General features: G+C 27.5%; 7 protein-coding genes across 7 annotated transcripts; 5 read left to right on the top strand and 2 right to left on the bottom strand.

The window, feature by feature from the left end:
* Nucleotides 1-48: 48 nt before the first annotated feature.
* On the top strand, nucleotides 49-606 carry cubi_03346 (uncharacterized protein; the record flags this gene model as incomplete). The annotated part of the gene is made up of 1 exon (XM_029020359.1): nucleotides 49-606. The coding sequence occupies one exon, from the start codon at nucleotides 49-51 to the stop codon at nucleotides 604-606; it is 558 nt and encodes a 185-aa protein (XP_028874072.1).
* A 348-nt stretch (nucleotides 607-954) lies between these two features.
* cubi_03345 (mitochondrial ADP- ATP-integral membrane protein) lies at nucleotides 955-1,881 on the top strand (the record flags this gene model as incomplete). Its single annotated transcript, XM_029020358.1, has 1 exon — nucleotides 955-1,881. One exon carries the CDS (start codon nucleotides 955-957, stop codon nucleotides 1,879-1,881), a length of 927 nt encoding a protein of 308 aa, XP_028874071.1.
* A 35-nt stretch (nucleotides 1,882-1,916) lies between these two features.
* Nucleotides 1,917-6,638, bottom strand: cubi_03344 (HECT domain containing ubiquitin protein ligase; the record flags this gene model as incomplete). Its single annotated transcript, XM_029020357.1, has 1 exon — nucleotides 1,917-6,638. One exon carries the CDS (start codon nucleotides 6,636-6,638, stop codon nucleotides 1,917-1,919), a length of 4,722 nt encoding a protein of 1,573 aa, XP_028874070.1.
* Nucleotides 6,639-7,110: 472 nt separating this feature from the next.
* Nucleotides 7,111-7,878, top strand: cubi_03343 (uncharacterized protein; the record flags this gene model as incomplete). Its single annotated transcript, XM_029020356.1, has 3 exons — nucleotides 7,111-7,162; nucleotides 7,338-7,346; nucleotides 7,517-7,878. 3 exons carry the CDS (start codon nucleotides 7,111-7,113, stop codon nucleotides 7,876-7,878), a joined length of 423 nt encoding a protein of 140 aa, XP_028874069.1.
* Nucleotides 7,879-8,619: 741 nt separating this feature from the next.
* cubi_03342 (coronin like WD40 repeat-containing protein) lies at nucleotides 8,620-11,121 on the top strand (the record flags this gene model as incomplete). Its single annotated transcript, XM_029020355.1, has 1 exon — nucleotides 8,620-11,121. The coding sequence occupies one exon, from the start codon at nucleotides 8,620-8,622 to the stop codon at nucleotides 11,119-11,121; it is 2,502 nt and encodes an 833-aa protein (XP_028874068.1).
* A 1,134-nt stretch (nucleotides 11,122-12,255) lies between these two features.
* Nucleotides 12,256-13,644, top strand: cubi_03341 (amino acid permease like protein; the record flags this gene model as incomplete). The annotated part of the gene is made up of 1 exon (XM_029020354.1): nucleotides 12,256-13,644. One exon carries the CDS (start codon nucleotides 12,256-12,258, stop codon nucleotides 13,642-13,644), a length of 1,389 nt encoding a protein of 462 aa, XP_028874067.1.
* A 753-nt stretch (nucleotides 13,645-14,397) lies between these two features.
* cubi_03340 (uncharacterized protein) lies at nucleotides 14,398-16,086 on the bottom strand (the record flags this gene model as incomplete). Its single annotated transcript, XM_029020353.1, has 1 exon — nucleotides 14,398-16,086. One exon carries the CDS (start codon nucleotides 16,084-16,086, stop codon nucleotides 14,398-14,400), a length of 1,689 nt encoding a protein of 562 aa, XP_028874066.1.
* Nucleotides 16,087-16,693: the final 607 nt, after the last annotated feature.

Here is a 16,693-nt window from a genome sequence, read left to right as displayed (position 1 = left end):
ATACAAAACACGAAAAGCCAACAGCAGTATTTACATGCACAAAGTTTAATGAGTAAGAGAATTCTTGCTTCAAAGAATATATCTTTAGATAAAAATTATGATAAAGGAGTTTCAAATATTAATGAAGTTATCAACAGTTGTATCGCACCAAATGTTACATATAAGTATGACCAAAGATGGTATATAACTGAGCAAAATAAGATGGGTCCATTTGGATGGTTTGATGGAAAATACACTATTCCAGGTTGGAGAACAATGCAAATGGCATACGAATCTTTTGATTTTGATGCATTAGATTCTAAGAAGTTAAATAATGGAACATATTTATTAACTTTAGAGTATTTCTTACCACTCATTGAAACTTTAAATGAAATTTTGCCACTAATTGCTCAAAGGATTGCATTTTCTAGCATATTTAATTCAAATAATACTGGATCTAATAATTTAGATCATGTTAATGATCAAGATCAATCTAATCAATATGAATCTTCAAAATATATACAAGATGCTCCCACAACATGGAGTAATCATCGTCAAGATGCATATTTAAAATATAGAGCCAATTTTGAGCTTATCCCAGCACAAGAAATTTATTGTATTAATTAAAGATTTATATTTAACTAACAAAAAGTACTGAAAATATATTAATTTTAAAAAATGACATTAAGAACCCGCCAAAATTTTCTAATTTTGACTTAAAAATAAGTAAATGCAAAAGAAAGATCGTTATAATTCAAAAAAAAAAAAAAAAAAATAGAATAATAACAAGAATCAAGTACATAAAGATATTGGAAATATAGCTTTGAAATCTATGTATTTGTATTTATACAAATTCATAGGCAAGTAGATGTCATATGGAAGTGCTAAGATTAATATAGCAAGAACAAAAGAAGAATTGATTAGATAAAATTTGTCAATTTTAAAGAGAAAATTTAATTTTTATTTGAGATTAAAATGGAAATAGCAAAAGAAGATCAAAAGAAAAAAAAAAAGAATAACTTTCTTACAGATTTTATAGTTGGAGGAATTTCAGCAACAATTAGTAAGACAGCAGTTGCACCAATAGAAAGAGTAAAACTTCTTCTACAAACTCAAGATACAAATCCTGATATAATCAAGGGTTTGATTCCTAGGTATGCTGGAATATGGGATTGTATGAGAAGAGTATCAAAAGAACAAGGAGTTTTAAGTTTATGGAGAGGAAATACAACCAATGTAATCAGATATTTTCCAACACAAGCATTTGGATTTGCATTTAAAGATATGATAAGAAATATTATGCCAATTTATAATAAAGAGTCCGATTTTTGGAAGTTTTTTGGCGTTAATATGTTATCTGGGGGTTTAGCTGGTGCAGCATCTTCAGGAATTGTTTATCCATTAGATTTTGCAAGAACAAGATTGGCTACAGATATAGGAAAAAACAATGGTAAAGAATTTAAAGGAATGTTTGACTGTATAATGAAAATATCTAAACAAAGTGGAATCAGATCTTTATATCAGGGATTTTTTGTGTCAATACAAGGTATTTTTGTATACAGAGCAGCTTATTTTGGATTATATGATACAACAAAAGAAATGTTTTTTAAAAATCAAAAACAAGAAAATATGTTATATAAATGGATAATCGCACAATCTGTAACAACTAGTGCTGGAATATTATGTTATCCATTCGATACAATTCGTAGAAGAATGATGATGATGGCTGGCAAGAAAGGACAAGATGTTTTATATACTGGAGCTTATGATTGCCTTAAGAAGATAATCAGAAAAGAAGGAGTTAGAGCATTGTTTAAAGGATCATTATCAAATGTACTTAGAGGAACAGGTGGAGCTCTAGTACTAATCCTATATGATGAAATCAAAAAAGCACTAGAATAAAAAGTGTATATTCATTCAACCTAACTATATTTTATTTAACTTAAATCAAATCCTTTTGAATTGAAAATTGCTTGTCTTAATTTCAATTTAAGGATTTCTTTTGAATTATAAGATGGTAATTTTAATAAATTAAAACATGTGGAAGCACTTGGTAATCTTGTATTATCTGGAACTATTTGAATACCAAATTTTGGATTAAGATGCTGAAATCCAAGCAGAGGAGCTTTTCTTGAAGAAGTTACAAATAATAAAAATTCTGCTTGTTCTTCTGTTGAAAATTCATTCTCCAAAATATCCCAAAACCATATAATTTGTTGAGAAGTTTCTATATAACCTGTATAACATGTATTTAATCTCAAATTATTAACATCCAATTTTTGATAAACACCAGAAATTAAAGATTGTAATTCATAAGGTGAAAACAATCTTAAAGATTCATTTGGAATTACTGTACTAAGTCCTCTAAGAAATGACTCAGCCTGAAGTTTAATACTTGTAATCAGCTTATAATACGTTAATAATTTAATATATACTATCTTATTTTCATTATTAACTGGAATATTTCTTCCATTTGGAATTAAATCAACTTCCAGATACTTATTATTATTGGATTTACCATCTTTTAAAGATTCTAAGTCTAAAGTTATTGAAAAAGTTAAACAAAGGTTCTTCATTTCTTGGTCATTTTCCAAATTCTTTATATAATTTAAACTTTTATATAATTCTTCATCAAGATTTAATAAATCATTAAAATCATTATTTTGTTCAAAAACTGAGTTTAAAAAAACTGGATTAAATTCAATTTCTAAAAGTATCTTTTCATAAATGGCTTTACCTACAATTTTACCCAAAAATTCAAATAAGTATAATACTATATTTGATTTTTTTAAGCTTAATGGTTCATCTATTATTAAGTCTTTAAACTTGTTAGAGATTTCCATTAAACTATCATATTCTCTTGGTATTATTGTATTATCTTTACAAGATTTGAAGAGACCAAAACTTTCTGAACAAAGTTCTTTGGAAATACAAGTAATAAAATCTTTTAAAAGTCCTCCTCCATCAATTCCAGGTTCTATATCTCCTTGTTCATCCAAAAATATTATTCTAAATGCTATTCTTAATCTATTTGGATCTAAACTCCCAATCTTATTTAAGCCATCTTCTATTATATGGGTTCTTCTAATTTCAAAATTTGGAATCTCATGGAAGAATTCTGGTTGATAATGATTAAATCTTAATTCTGCTATATAATGATAATAGAAGTGAAGTCTATCCTCAAATCCTATTAAATATGGCATTTCTCTCAGAATTTGTCTTAATAATTCAAATTTTGACTTATTTGAGACGTATTTTAAAGTTGAATCAAATACTTTAAGTAAATCCAATCTTGCTGGCCTTCTTCCATTATTACTATTATAATTGGAGTTATTATTACTTTTATTATTAATAATATGACTATCATAATCATAATCATCGTCATCATCATCATCATCATCATCATCATAATTATCATCTTCATTACTATTATTTCTATTCCTATTTCTATCTTCTTCACCAAGTTCAAATTCATATTCTCCAGGATTATTTGTAGGAAAAGATCCAAGTGATTCAATATGTAAAGCTTGTTTAATCAATACATCTCTAGGTTTAAGCAAATTCGAGGCTTCAGATATTGTCCAAGGAAGTTTAATGATTGGGTCATCCAATTTCATTTGAATGTGATTAAGTTTTAAATAATTCTGGTAAAGTCTTCTGGTTAACTTTCCAAAAATTGAGACATTAATCAAATTCCCAGTACCATTTCTATTATCTATATCAGTATCCTTTTCAGCATTTTTGTTTTTCATTTCTAACATCATTTTTAAAATTGAAAAAGTTAAATTGTTAATAAACAAAGAAACATAGTTTAACTGATTTCTGTTATTTATTAACAAAATTGGATGAATCAAGAAATTTCTGCATTTAATCATATTATTATTTATATCATCTTCAATATTAATACTTTGGATATTCTTATAAGTAATAAGTATATATAAATTTCTATGATTACTAAGATCTTCCAAAATCTTTCCAAGAATTTCAGATCCACTTATTCCTGTTATAATTTTATTACTATTAACCATTATATCATTGGAATTCAAAAATGGAATAAGTCTTAAGTTTGGATCTTCACCAATTTTCAAGTAATTATTATCACAATAATTATTACTAGTTGAGTTAGAATTTTTTAATAATATCATTTCAATACTTTTCTTGATTTCATAATCATCTAGAAATAATAACTGGTGGTTTAATGAGACTCCAAAAAGCATTAAAAGTTTTCCAAGATTATTATAACCATCTTTCTTACTTTCAATAACATCAAGTATAAAAGAATTTAAGTTTCCATTATAATTATATATTACAGTATTATGAATGGATAGAAATAAAAGTAGTACCCAATATGTATCATAAGAAAGATAATTAAGTACTAAACTCTGCATTTCCTGTAATACTTTCAACTTAGATTTAGCTAAAATATCACAGAAACTTTCAAGACTATGGTAATCATTTGAATAAAATTCATGATAAGTTTTTTCCAAGAATTTATGATCTTGACTTTTATGAAATACCCTAATACTTTTAATTAATGCATCTTCAGTATTTTTGATACTATTATTATTATTATTTCGTTTATCAATTTCACCAATCAAGAAGAAAAACCTTATCTTTTTCATGAAAATATTATCTTCCTGAAAGGTAATATTCTCTTTTAAAGGTCTTTTTCTATTCTTTAAAAAGCTATGATAAGAAATAGTTGATTCTTTTATTATATTAAAAATACTTTTTTGATCTTGATCATTACTACCGGTAATATTATTATCACTATTACTATTATTATTATTACTACCAGATTGATCAATACATAAATCCAATGCATTATGTAAATAATTTGACTTATTTTTTGTAAAAATGTTGTTATAAAAGTATATATTTTCAAATATAATATTAGGTATCTGATTTAATGGAAAATAAATATCATTAATTAAGTTGATAATATTAATTGCATGTTTTAAAGTCGTCTCGTCTCTGCATGCAAAATTTAAAGCCAAATTTAAAGTAGGTTGAATAACTTGATTAATCATATTTTTTGAAAGTAATTGGCTTTCTTTCAATTGATTATTGTTTCCAAAGAAGATTTTTTTGTCTTTATTATTGTCTATATTTTTAATATAGGTACCTAATAATAAGAATTTGCCTTGGAGATCTAAAAATAGCATATATAGGCGAACCAAATACATGAACTTTAATTTCTCCTCAATTAATATTAAGTTATTGTCATTTATCATTTGTGTATCAGAATTGTTATGATTTTGAATAATTATTTCAAATATAAAGCTAATCATTTGTATTATTTCATCTTTACTAGTATAAAACTGAGTAGAAAGTGTCTCATCTATATTTAATAAAATATCTGGTGAGAAATCCCAAAAATTAATAATGTAAAAAATAGAGGTGAGATCATTTTCAATTCTATCAGTAATTTCTCTTTGTTCTGAATCTTTTTTTAATTTGAAGTTTCTGAGTTTTATTGGTTTGGATAATTCACATTTGTTCTTACAGAGTTCTAAATGATAAAGGAATGAGTAATTCAGTAAAATAAGAGAGAAAGGAGAATTTGGAGGAATTAGTTGAAATGGATTTTTAACTACTTGAATGGAGTCTTGGTTTTCACTCATTATCCAATTTTGTAAAGAATTTAGATCTAAAAGACCCAGATAAGTTTGAATGAGTACTTTAATTTTGGATTCACTTAGAATATGCTTAGTTTTGAATATAAGAGAAAAACAACAAGATATGACCCAAAAGTACCTATTTTTGAAGAATGATTCTATTTGAAGATGATTGTGTTTACTTAACTTTGTGGATTTTTTTAATAAGTAGCTATCATTTTTGGGAAAATCTAATAAGTCATTACCCATGTAAAAGAAAACTTGGTTAAGATCTCTGGATAATTTAGACTTACATAATAGAAAAATCTCATCCAGTATTTCAAATACAATTTCAGTTTCAATTTCCATCTTTAAGATTTTCAATTCCAAATATCTAATGAAAAACAAATCTATCATTGAATAATTAAAAATCATACCAATTAAGTCTTTTTTTTTAAATTGATTGTTCGGTACCTTTTGATCTTTAAATTTTGATCTTGAAAAAAATAAGTAAAGTATCTGATCAGTAAAATCTTTTAATAAATTCTTTTTAATCTTGAGAGTTTCATTTTTATCGTCGAGAAATATTAACATAAGAGAATTTCTAAAAAGAAATAAAAGATTACTTATTGAGATCTGTATAGAAGATTTTTGAAGATCCTTATTTGTTAGTTCTATAATTAGATAGAATCTTTCAATATCTCTTCCAAGTTTTTCCGAGTTTGTTTCCAATGTGAATCTAAAAAGCCTAATAATCCTGTTTAGGTTTATATGTGTTGAACTTTGACTTTGATACAAAAAGTTTTCTAAAGAATCACAAAATGATTTTTTTGTAAGTTTATAAAATTTATGTTGTATTACATAATAAGTTATAACTTTGATTTTATTACTTTTAAGCTTTTCATAAATCCTTTTTTCTTTTTCCTTCTTCTTTGAAATGATATAATCCTTACTAGATCTTCCAAATGATACTGGAATATCCAAATCTTTATTGTTTCTCACATTAGTCCCAATAACCAATCTATTACCTCCCACTGCTTTACTATTTGGTTTTCCGAACATGGCTAATCAGAAAGGTTAATACTGGAGCTCTTATTTAACTTCACAGACTCGTTTCATATATATATATATGTGCATTAAATATACACTCCAACCTTTCTCTCTTTTTATTTTCTTTCTCTCTCTTTTCTTTTTAAACGTATGAAATCCCAGATTTTTAAACTTATTTTTTTCTACTTTTTAGTTCCAGCCTTTTTCAAATTTAATTCCTCCTATTAAGTTACCCTTTTTTTTCCCCCATAAAAGGCGCCAAAAATGTTCATTGTAAATTTTAGATACCTCACATATGGCGGGAAAATATGAATTTGCATAAAGATAGTAACTGGGTGTTTTATTACATGAATCAAGAATAAATAGATTTTAAGTTTAAATTATAAAAAAAAATAATAATAATAAGAAAGAAATTACATAAACAAAGGAAAATAAATAGGCTTGTAGGAATTTTGGGAGAATTGAGAGGAATAAATGGAAAACCATGGCCAACATAGTGGTTTGCTCAGAATGCAATACAAAAAACGAGTATAATAGTAAGTTTTAAAGGTATTAAGAATAATAAAAGGAAATTTAACTACAGAAAACTAGTTGGTATTTTTGTTAAATGTTATTTTTGTCAATGTATCAATTTTGTTGGATATCCATATTTTGGTAAATCCTTTCAATGCATTAAGGTATTATGTCCTAGATGTATTACTTATACTATAGTTCCTAAAGGTATGTTTAATATGGCGGGAAAATTTGGAAATCACGAATAGAAAATAAAAGATAAACTCTATTTAAGTGTAATTTTGTGAAGTTTATATTTACTTAAAATAAGAAAATTATCAGCAATTTTCCTATTTAATTTATAGCTTAAACTTATTCTTAATTTTGTTAAATTATAGATACCCAAATTTGCAGATGTACAACGTGTGGGTTACTACAGTATACAGGAGTGAAAACACAAAGTGATAAAGATGAGCAATCATGCAGAGCATCTGGAAAATCACAAGATTCGGAAAGATCCTTGAATTCCAATGTTTTAAAGTCAAATAATTCTGAAGAAACTTTAGATCCTTCTTTAAGCAACTCTATAGTAGAAGAAAAAAAAATTCAAAATAATAAAAAAATGGTTCTAAACGAATTAAGAGAGAAATGGAAAAAAAAGAAGCAAAAGTATATTTATGAAATAGATGATGTTCTTGATGAAATTCTTGATAACTTCTCAGACTGCAGTTCAAGTAATTCATTATTCCTTGAAAACTAAACCATAATTAATCTGAAACTCATATAACACTCTTAATATCAACTCTTATTCCTAAATCTTTTTTTTACTACTTTCTTTATTCTTTTTTTCTTTATTCATCCTCCAAGTTGCACTCTGAACTTTTAATACAAACCACTCTGTAATTTGTGTCTTGCCCTACATCGTTTTTACAAACTGTTATTAAATCATACAGCAGAATCAGAGTTTTACACTAAAAATTTCAATATGTAGTAAGAATTAATAAAAATTAAAGAAGAAAAGAGCAGAAAAACATATTTTTTATCATTGTCATTCTAATTTTATTCTTTCTGTATAATTATGGCGCCTAATTTAGTGCATGCATACGTATTTTGGCGGGAAGTGCATGATCATAAGATACCATGAGTCAAAGAATGATCATAAAAGGAGAAAGGAAAAGAAAGAAAAAAGTAAGAAAGATAAATTCAACAAAAAGAAAAAAGTTAGTTAATTACTTCTGCAAAAGAAGGAAACAGTAGGAGAAAAAAAAGACTCAATAAAAGAAAACAATACAGAAAAGACGTATAAATATTAAGAATTAACAAATATATGTATATAAAATAAATAAATAAATAAATATATATATATATATATATGCATATATTTATTTATTTATTTATTTATTTATCTGTTTAAAGGTTCAAATGAAATAAATAATTAAGATTTACTCCAAATATTTACTAAAAAGAAGCATTCAATAAAACTTGCTTAACCCTAACAAAAATGGTTCTTAGGATGCAGTCAGGAATTAATAACTTCAAAACCCTTTCTAGCAAGATATTAAAAGAAAACTATACAGATCTAAGAATAGGAACTAGATTGAATGAAGGACCTGGACTAACATGTTCTTCCAAATTCATAGCATATGCAAATGATGGAGGAGGAGGATCTGCGAGTATTATATCAATAGATTCAATAGGAATAAGGAAACCTCCAACAATGATGGTTTCTGGCCATTCAGCAGGAATTACTGATATGAAATTTTCTCCATTTTATAATAACTTCCTAGCTACTAGCTCCGACGATAGAAGTATTAAAACATGGAAGTTACCTAATAGTGGAGAATTCTTTGATATTTTAGAAAGTAATATGAATGATTCTCAAAACATTAAGAGAGGAGAGTTCGTTGAGAAAATAGCCTCTCCTATAGCAAGTTTACATGGACACGAAAAGAGAGTAACTTTGATTGAGTTTAATAGAAATGCTAATAATATTCTATCTTCAACTTCTAGTGATGGAGAAATTGCAATTTGGGATCTTGAAAGATCTCTGAAGATCTTTTCTTATCAAGAAAACAAGAACCTCTGTTATGATATTAAATGGAATTATTTTGGAAATATTTTAGCTACTACTAATAAAGACAGATTAATAAGAATTGTAGATCCTAGAGAACAAACTACTGCATTAAACTTTTTAGCACATGAAGGTACCCGTATTGGTAAATGTACATGGATGGGTGGTTTTGGTACCATACAAAATAAGTTAATAACAACAGGATTTACTAAAGCAGGATCTAGATCAGTTAAACTTTGGGATATACGTAATATAGAATCTCCAATTATTGATATTCAGTTGGATATTATGTCAAGTACTTTATATCCAAACTTTGATGATAATTTTAAGCTATTAACTGTGTTTGGAAAAGGTGATGGAAATTTCAGAGTTTTTAGATTCGATAGTGAGGAAGAATCTCTAATTCAAATGGAAGAAGTAAGGACAACTAAGCCACAGAGAGGGGCATGCTTTTTACCAACAAGATGTTTAGACATATCAAAATCTGAAGTAATTCGTCTATTTAAAGCTGTTAATACTGACTCTATTGATGTGGTTAGTATTTGTTTACCTAGAAAACATCATACATACTCTGAAGATCTTTTCCCTGATTGCTTTGCAGGTATACCATCCTGTACTTCTGATGAATGGAGAAAAGGAATCTCAAATCCACCAGTTCTAGTTTCAATGAACCCAGAGTCTGAAAAGAAACCATACATTCCCAAAGAGGAAGATTTTCTATACAAGCAATTATCTAAAAAAATGGCATCTAGTACAAAAAATGCTTCTTCTGCTAATTTAAGCAGAGTTAGTACCTTAAATAAGCAGTTCTCAATTAGTTCCAGTAGATCTCTTGATCATTTAAATGAGCCTACAGGTATTCCTGAGGAAATTGAAGATCAACTAAATGAAACAAACCTTTCAAGTAGGAAATCTTCATTATCTAGAAAAAATTCAAAATCTTCAGGTTTTTTCTCAAAATTAAGTTCAATGATGTCATTTGGTAGAAAGAATTCCAATAATGTAAAAATTGTCTCAAAAAAGAGTTTAGAACTTCCTAAAGAGGAGCTTTTAATCGAAAATCATATATTTGATAACCACTCAGAGAAAGATTCAATTCAAGGATCAACAAAATCCAGTTATTATGGTCCAGTATCAGAGTCTGGATCAAACAAAAACTCTCCAAATATGTTTGGATCATTGTTACACACCTCCTGCCAAACCGTCCCAAATCCTAAAGATTGTAACTTGTTTGAAAAGAAGGAACTTGAATATAGTGATATACTGGACTATAGAGCAGAATACTCTGGTAGTACATCAGTTGTAGACCTCCCAGCATGCTATTTCAGTCTTGGAAGGCCAGAAGTGCCATGTAATTTACCATCTCTAAATAGTCCAAATCATAATGAAACTTTCAATTCTCTATGTAATAAGGGATTTGTTAAAAGAATGGTTGAATCTATTAACTCTGGTAACTGTAATCTTCCTACTACTCAAATTGAGAGTTTTGGATTTAATAAAGACAAACTTTGTAAACAAGGTCTTTCTCAAAGAAGCTTAAGTAATGCATCTTTAGATACTCTTTCAATTATTTCAAAAAATTCATCCCTAACTGATTTTGAATCAATTTCATCAAATATAATTAATAGTATAAAAAGAGATCTAGAGGATGCCAATAAAAGGATTTCTCAGCTTGATCAGGCCCTTAAATCCAACTATATTTCTAAACAAAAAGATGTTCTAAAAAAGCAAAGTATTGAAAACAAATCAGCAGAACTTGCTCAACTTAGAGAAGAATTATCCAGATTGAGCTCAGAGTACTATGATCTAAACACTGCATATAGGCAACAATCCGCCTTATTTGGTCTCTACAAGGAGTTTTATGGAGAGCTTGAAGACATTTTAGCTGAATCATTTAAAGGTATGCAAGAAGTTGTAGCTGACAAGCTCTAAAGGTACTACATTTAACTCAAAGAAATCCTATTGATAGCTTTCACTAAAAGATAAATAATACCAAAATGAGCACTGCTAATTTTGGCTTTATTTAGTATTACTATTTCAAAATCCTTCTTGCAATTATTTTATTCATTTAGATTAGGTCTAATTCAAATCATTAACTAGGAATTATTATTCATATTAAGAATGTTTGCAATCAAAACAACAATGATAAAACTCTTTATCATATACACAAAAAAAGAACCGCCTATTTTCTTATTCATTTAATCGTGTTAATTTTTTTTCGGAATTTTAAAATTATACGAGTTCAAAACATGTATTTTTGCATTTTATTTGGGATTATATTCACGTATTCCCTCGTTGATTCAAATCGGTGTTATATATTAAAACAAAAAATGTTGCGTTTAGCATAATTTCATGACTTTATCATCAAATTTTTGTAACTTTCGATTAATGTAAAGAAATTTTCTTATCTAATTGTAATTTGCCAATTTTCTGATTAAATAAATTGAAAATTATGGCGCCATTTGTTTAATTGTTTTTTGTATTACATGCAAATTAGAATAGATGTATTATTAATATACTAACTTTTGGCGGTAAAAATGACGATTTAAATTTATGCAAGTCCGCCATAGATGAAAAAGAATGATTATAGTAGATAAATTTGAATATGCAACAGATAAATTTTTCAGCCACATTATAAATAACGTATTGAATTTATCCTTTTGTAATTTTACCTTAAAATTTTTTTTTTGTTCTGTGTTGGCTCTTTCAACCACCCACTTGTCTATTTCTCCCTGTTGATTTTTATACTATTTTTGAACTTTTGGCGGTAATAAAGTGAAATATAATATATATATATTTTGAATGCTATTTTTATAGGTACTATAAAGAAAATAGCAGAACAGGCGGGAAATTCTCCCACAAACTTATTTAGTACCGGTGAATATTAAAAATTAATAAAGAAGTTTAATATAATTAATTAATGAGGTAAAATAAGATGAAATTTGATGTATGGAATTAAGCATTAAGTAACATAATATATTTTGTTTAAAGAATTAAACTAGAGTATATTAGTATTGTACAAAATAAATATTGATATTAGCACTAGTATTAAGAGTGTTTTCAAAGATGTTTTCCCATGAGAAGAGTTCAATGTTGACAACAATTTTAATTCTTGTTTCAACTTCAGTTGGAGTTGGGTGTTTTTACATTCCATCAGCATATAAGAATTGTGGTGCATTGGCAGGAATAGTCATTTCCTTACTAGCAGGTACATTTTCAGTTTTATCAATGAAGACTTTGGCAAATGCAAGTGTAAAATCAGGTACAGAATCTTATGGGTCATTATTATTTATGGCTTATAGTGATGAGATAACAACAAGTTTGAGAAGTCAAAGATCTGAAAAGCCATTATTTTCAATACCGAGATTATTTGATTTCTTGGTATTTTTGGATTGTCTATTTTGCATCCCACTATTTCTAATAGTTTTATCAGACCTGATCCCATCATTAATTTCATCTTTTGGATTTGTGAGTGATCATTTATTCATGTTCAGCTCAAAAACCGCAATAATATCCTTGTTTTCATTATTATTCTTTCCAATATGTATTCCTTCAGGATGCTTTAACTGGATTGGGCTCACATTTTTATCAATGATTTCCATACTCCTTTGTTTTGTTTCAGTCATTAGCCAGTCAGTTAAATCAGGATTTGATATTAATAATATAATTAAAGAGATCTCTATTATATCCTTCAACTCCAACTCAGCACTTAGTTACTTTTCACTTTTCAATATTTGTATTTTCGCATTCTTTTCACAATTTAATATAATCCCAGCAGCAGCCAATTTAAAGAATCCAACTAGAACAAGATTGCGTATCTTGACAGCATTTACTGGTATAATTATAGTTTTTTCATACTCAGTTATGTCTCTGATATCATTTTCATTTCTTGGAGATAAAACTGAAGAGTTTCTTCTTAATAGTTTGAATGAAACCTCCTATTTATTCTTTATATCAAGGTTGCTTGTTGTAATATCTTTATTCTTTATAATTCCACTCCATATATACCCAATGTTGGATGCATTTACAAATTTCATCGACAATGACTACCTTAAAAAAATGGAAGGATCAAGAAATATTCAAGCTGGATTTAACGAACAGGGAATGCCTCTTATTAATGGAAATAATATTAACGGCTATGGATTTTTAAATAACAAAACTTCCTTTATTAGAACAAAAGCTGGAAGGATTTTGCTACTTACCTTAATTTTGTTTTTATCCTGCATTATTGGCATTAGGTTCCAAGATAAACCAAGTTATCTTGTAATTATGGCTGGTGGATTTGTAGATTCCATTTTTGTTTTTCTATTCCCTGCCTTAATTCATCACAGAATAATTTACGATAAGAAGGAAAAATTTGCTTCAAGCCCAACCAGATTATTATTTTCACTTTTATTTATCATTTCAGTTTTTGGGTCTGCCAGTTTATTATTTAAACACTTATTCCTACACTGAAGTAACCATATTTTTTTTCCAGTTAAAAATCAGATTTAATATATCAAAATTTTATTCTTTATATTAACACTTCTATTCCAATTTATCTGTATTATCCATTACGGTTAAGTATAAAAAGGAAGAGAGTGATCAACAGAATCTATAAATGATTGAAAAAATACAGTTAAGTTACTTTAATATCTAAATTAAACTTAATCATTTTATCTTTTATAAATAACTGATTAGTTCTTGTTTATCTGTTACTTGTTTTACTATTTTTTCTACTTATTCGCTTCTAGCTTGTCCATTATTAATTTGTTTATAATTCTAAATGCATGCAAAATTACGTCATCTCTATTTGAATATTAAAATTTGCATGTGCATGCAATTAACACGTATTGTTTCTTTCCACAAATATTATTCTATTACGTTTTATACCGGTATAGAAATATTCATTAAAAAAATAATATGAAAAACATCAATATGTTACCACTATGTTGCAAATATAATTAAAAAGAGAGAAACAGAATTAAAGGGTGAATAAATAAAATAGATGAGTAATAATAATATTAATATTATTAATAATAATAATAATATTTAAATAATGAACATGTTTACAGACTATTTAAGAAGTAATTTCAACATAATGTTTTTGCAAAGGTTATTTAAAATATTTGATAATTATAATAATAATTATTATTATTACTTATTTTCAATATTCTCCATTATTTCTTCCGAAGAGTAAATATTCTCTCTATTTAGTGGAGAAAATATCTAGTGTAACAAATAAATTGTTGAGAATATTATTGTAAATATGAACGCAAAGTTATAGATAGATGGAAAAACGGAAGAAGCTGATCCAGTTTTCTGAACATCAGAATCAACTACACTCTGTTTGTATTGGTCTAAAACGCTTCTATCCTCAAGTGACAATTCTTCATCATTTTCTTGATCGCTTTCACAAACCCCATTTGGACATGTTCCTAAATTGGTATTGTTAAGGTCAATTTCTGGATTATTTTCACCAACTGGAAGAATATCAAAAGTTGTTATGTTTGTTACTTTACCGTTCAAAAGTAAAGATCCATTAAACGGAAACTGTTGAGTTAAATTCATATTGTTTTTCAAGATAGAGTCTTCAATGATATTGGTGATATTTGTTCCTTTCAAGTTACTTGTTAAATTGGTTAATCCTGTTAAATTACCAGCAATCCCTGTCAAATTGGTTGTTTCTTGAAGAATAGTTAAGGTTTCATTGATAGGGTTCATCAAAATTGCAACTTTGGAATCCAAATCAATGTTTGTTAGGTTGTTCATATTGTTCTCAATAGCCATTGCTGTCTGATTTACTGCAGAATTTTTTGTTTCCTTGATTTGGCCCAAAATTGTCGAGTTTAATGGCAAATTTGAAGCTGTTACATTCTTAATCTGTTCAATTGAACTTAATGTCTGATTTACAATGCTTTTTGTGCTATTCAAAATATCAATACTCATTGTATTGTTGAATGAGTCCACCAAACTTGACTTAATCTCCTTAGTCATATTTGCCAATTTACTCAATCTACTTTCTTCTTCCTGAGAGTTCTCTTCTTCTAGATCTTGCAAATTCTCAGAAAGCCCTCTTAAACGTCTCAAAGAATTGACTTTTGAATTTAGAGATTCTGCTACGTCAGTTGTTGTAGTTGTAGTTGTAGTTGTAGTTGTAGTTGTGGTAGTGGTAGTTGTGGTAGTGGTAGTTGTGGTAGTAGTAGTGGTAGTAGTAGTAGTAGTGGTGGTGGTAGTGGTAGTAGTAGTAGTAGTGGTGGTGGTAGTGGTAGTGGTAGTGGTAGTGGTAGTAGTAGTAGTAGTGGTACTAGTGGTTGTGGTAGTTGTTGTGGTAGTAGTGGTAGTAGTAGTGGTTGTGGTAGTTGTAGTGGTAGTAGTGGTAGTAGTAGTGGTAGTAGTGCTAGTTGTAGAAGTAGTAGTAGTAGAAGTAGTAGTGGTACTTTTTTGTGGTTTATATCCTCCATGGTGGTGGTGATGATGATGATGATGATGATGATGGTTATGATTATAACCATTATTGTATTGTCCTTTCTTTCCTTTAACAGTGGTTGTGGTAGCACTAGAGTTCTTTGATGCGCCAGAAAACTCTTTTTGGGCAATATCAATCTCTTCTCTTTCATTGTACTGACTTAATTCTTTCTCTGCAAGTTCAAGTTTTCTACTATTCTTAAACTTCTTTAATAACTTTTGAATTGGGTTTCCTTCATCATCTGAATCACTTGAATCTGATGAAGAAGTATTATTCTTCATTGGTTCTGTTGAATTTACTGGTGGAGAAACAAACGAAGAATTTATATCCATGTTTTGTTCTGTTAGAATTGCTGGTTCAGTAGTTAGAATCAATTCTTGAGAGTTCACACCTGAAGCAGAAATTCCAAATAAAACCAAGAAAATAATTGCATTAAGTAATCTTTTCATTTTTTTTTTATTGTAATAATTAAAATATTTCAGAAACACCGAATATATGTATTAATATATATATTTTAATAATCTCTTATTTGTACTTGAATTGTTCTCAAGACTTACTTTCTTTACTAATTTTACTTGTTATCTTTTTTCTTTGAATTATTTTCAAAATAATTCTCCCCATATTTACATTGCCACTGTGGGTATGGTGCAAATATGCATCCAATAATTTCCACAGATCCTCCCGCCAATATCGTTCGAAAAGTACTAATAGATAATTAATATATAAAATATATATTTATTATCTTCTCTGCATAATACTATGAATATCCACTTTCGCCCCTCATTGTTACTCGAGTTTTTGTTTAGAGATCTTTCTTAACTATGAATTATTACTCGACAAGTATTTAACTGCCACCAATATTTGTTCTTTTACAATTAAAAACCAGTAAATTATTTATTTTCCCCCTTTACTAATTTAATAAATTATTTCTTAATATTTTAATTACCAAAATAATTCTTATTACGTGTAATTTAAAAAAAAAAAAATTTACTTGCAAACCGGTATCAAAATTCTTAAAAAACACGTAAGCATTCTTTTTATTCTTATCCACATAAA

This window comes from Cryptosporidium ubiquitum (assembly GCF_001865345.1).
Source record: "Cryptosporidium ubiquitum isolate 39726 chromosome Unknown contig_24, whole genome shotgun sequence".
In the NCBI taxonomy this organism is placed as follows: Eukaryota; Apicomplexa; class Conoidasida; order Eucoccidiorida; family Cryptosporidiidae; genus Cryptosporidium; species Cryptosporidium ubiquitum.
This window is presented reverse-complemented; position numbering and strand designations above follow the sequence as displayed.